General features: G+C 47.4%; 1 protein-coding gene across 1 annotated transcript in view; it reads left to right on the top strand.

The window, feature by feature from the left end:
* LOC104471763 (zinc finger protein 692-like) overlaps nucleotides 1-2,450 on the top strand; it is a gene marked incomplete at both ends in the record, with an annotated part of 6,269 nt that overhangs the window by 3,233 nt on the left and 586 nt on the right. Inside the window, one exon of the mRNA XM_010087237.1 lies at nucleotides 2,120-2,182. Within this exon, the coding sequence (XP_010085539.1) occupies nucleotides 2,120-2,182 (63 nt within the window). The remainder of the gene's footprint in view (nucleotides 1-2,119; nucleotides 2,183-2,450) is intronic.

Genomic DNA, 2,450 nt, shown 5'->3' with positions numbered 1-2,450 from the left:
GGCGCGGTGGCTGGCTGGGGGCACCCACCTCTCCGTGGCCACATGGAACGAGCGTTTTGGGGCACGTTAGAGATGATGTTTCTTGAGAAACCCAATGGGAACCATCCAACCCAACGAGAAGTTCTGGTCACCTTGAAGAACCGCGCGTCCCCGAGGACGTTCCATCCTTCTCGCGGTGCCAGGGCAGCGTCGTGCGGCCTTTGGGGGGGGGGGCTTGCAAAGGGGGGGGGGGGGGTCCGACACGTGGATCTCGTTACGGAGGCGGCTTAACGAGGGTTCGTTTCATCCACCGTGGCTCCGGTGGGGAATCCCGCGTGGTCGGGGTCGAAGACCCCTCAAACCACCGCGATGATTGAATTTCCAAGAATTCTTGACTTCTACCTGGCTGAGGGTTGGGTTTTCTTCTTTCCTTCCCAGCCGTGGGGATTCAAAATTCCCTTTTTTTTGGTTCGAAATAAGCCCAAAATCATCCCGCGCTTATTTGTTGCGTCTTTACGCAAGATGATTCAATACCAGTTGGGTCTCGATGGTCGACCAAGAGGATGATCCACGCGTCGCCTCTTGGCTCCGACGCACGTGCCGACGGCGTTTTGCTGGATTTTCTTCCGCTTTTAACCCGATGAGGGTGGGAAAAACCCTTTTTTTGGTTGGAGCGACCATAGAACGCCGCCTCGTGATGCATTTTTTTTCTCCGAAAGACGCGACTGGCAGCACAACGCACGCCCCGTGAGTATTGCGTTGCTCCGTTCGGGCTTTTCTCATTTTGGTTTTTTCGCTTTGACGGGGTTTTGCTGCTTCTTTTCAGCACTAAATCCTCTTCCAGCTCCAAAATTGCCTTGAAACTCGCTGGAACAGCCAACATCCTCCTGAAAAAACCACTTCCAGCAAAGGAAAATGTGACGGTAAATATAATTTTTTTTTTTTCTCCTCTCTGTGGTCACGTAGGACTGGGCTCAAAAATTCAATTTGAGGGTGGAAAAATTTGGGTTAGTTCTAGGTCATCTTTGGTAGGGCTAAAATTTAATTTTAAAAAGGAATTTTTCACTTTTTTTTTGGGGGGGGGGTTCCGTTCAAAATCAGAGCCCCAAAAAATCCATCGGTGCCCAACGATGGACCATTGGAGGGGCTGAAGAACGCAACCGTTGACTTTCACGGCCAACGCGGGCGGTCTTGGATCTTCCCACCCCCTCTCCCAAGCCCAGCCTAAACTTTGAGCCAAGCATTGAGCTTTGTAACGATGAGCTTGGCTACAAAAATCCCATTGATTCATTTTTTTCCCCCCCTTTTTTTTTGCCGTAGCAACTGGAAGAATGAAGCTAAAACAAAAAAATTGAGATAATTTTACCAGCAAAACCTTCCGGACTTGGTGTTTCTCCTCTTCTCGCTTCCCAAAGGTAAACGTGATAAAATATTTTTAAGAAATTAGGGAAAAAGATGCCCAGCCCGTATTTTTATCCCATGATATAATCTGGCATCGTCGTCTCAAATGATTTTTTTATTTCTCCTCCCTGCAAAACAATCCTAAATAAATTGAGATAATTTTACCAGCAAAACCTTCCGGACTTGGTGTTTCTCCTCTTCTCGCTTCCCAAAGGTAAACGTGATAAAATATTTTTAAGAAATTAGGGAAAAAGATGCCCAGCCCGTATTTTTATCCCATGATATAATCTGGCATCGTCGTCTCAAATGATTTTTTTATTTCTCCTCCCTGCAAAACAATCCTAAATTTTTTAATTTTTTTTTTTTAAACGTCTCTTTTCTCATTTCAGCCAGAAATCGCCGTTGTTTCCACGGAGAAACTCTCGCCAGAACGAAGCCGGCGTGAGATCGACGATAAATGATATCCAAACCCATGTGAAAAGATTTTTTGTAACGAAAAATAAAGAATATTCCCCGATTTATCCCGTCTGAACAGTTCATTTGTTCACAGCGTTCCCTCCTCCGATGGGGGGGGAAAAAAAAAAAAAGTTGAATTCCCAAAACTGGATGAAATAAAAGAGAAACAGTCGCCCAGAGGATGTAGGGTTGGACAACCCCAACGTCTTGGGGAGGAAGAGGGCGGATGAGAGCCTCACTCAAGATTTTTGCATTTTTTTGGGTTTTTTTCCCCCCGTTGCAGCTTCAAGAGGCGACCGCGGGCGTGCGACGAGGACGTGGCGCAGATCGGGCCCAAGAGGATCAGGTAGGAGCTGGTGGAAGGAGAAGGTCCCTCGGGAAGACGAGAAGGTTCGACTCAACCCTTCGGTGGTGGGACAAGCTCCAATCGGAACCTCCGGAAGGGTTTTATTTCTTAAATTAACCTTTCGTTGGGTGGTTTGAAGAGGAAAAATGGGCGTGGAGGACCTGGTGGGACGCCAAATCCCACCACCGTGACTTTTTTCGGTTCTTCTCCAAGCTCATCCTCACCAATTTTGGGTTTTTTTCCCATCTTTTCTTCTCGGCAGGAAGGC

The sequence above is a fragment of the Pterocles gutturalis genome, unplaced genomic scaffold (genome assembly GCF_000699245.1).
Source record: "Pterocles gutturalis isolate BGI_N339 unplaced genomic scaffold, ASM69924v1 scaffold1101, whole genome shotgun sequence".
NCBI classification, from domain to species: domain Eukaryota; kingdom Metazoa; phylum Chordata; class Aves; order Pterocliformes; family Pteroclidae; genus Pterocles; species Pterocles gutturalis.
This window is presented reverse-complemented; position numbering and strand designations above follow the sequence as displayed.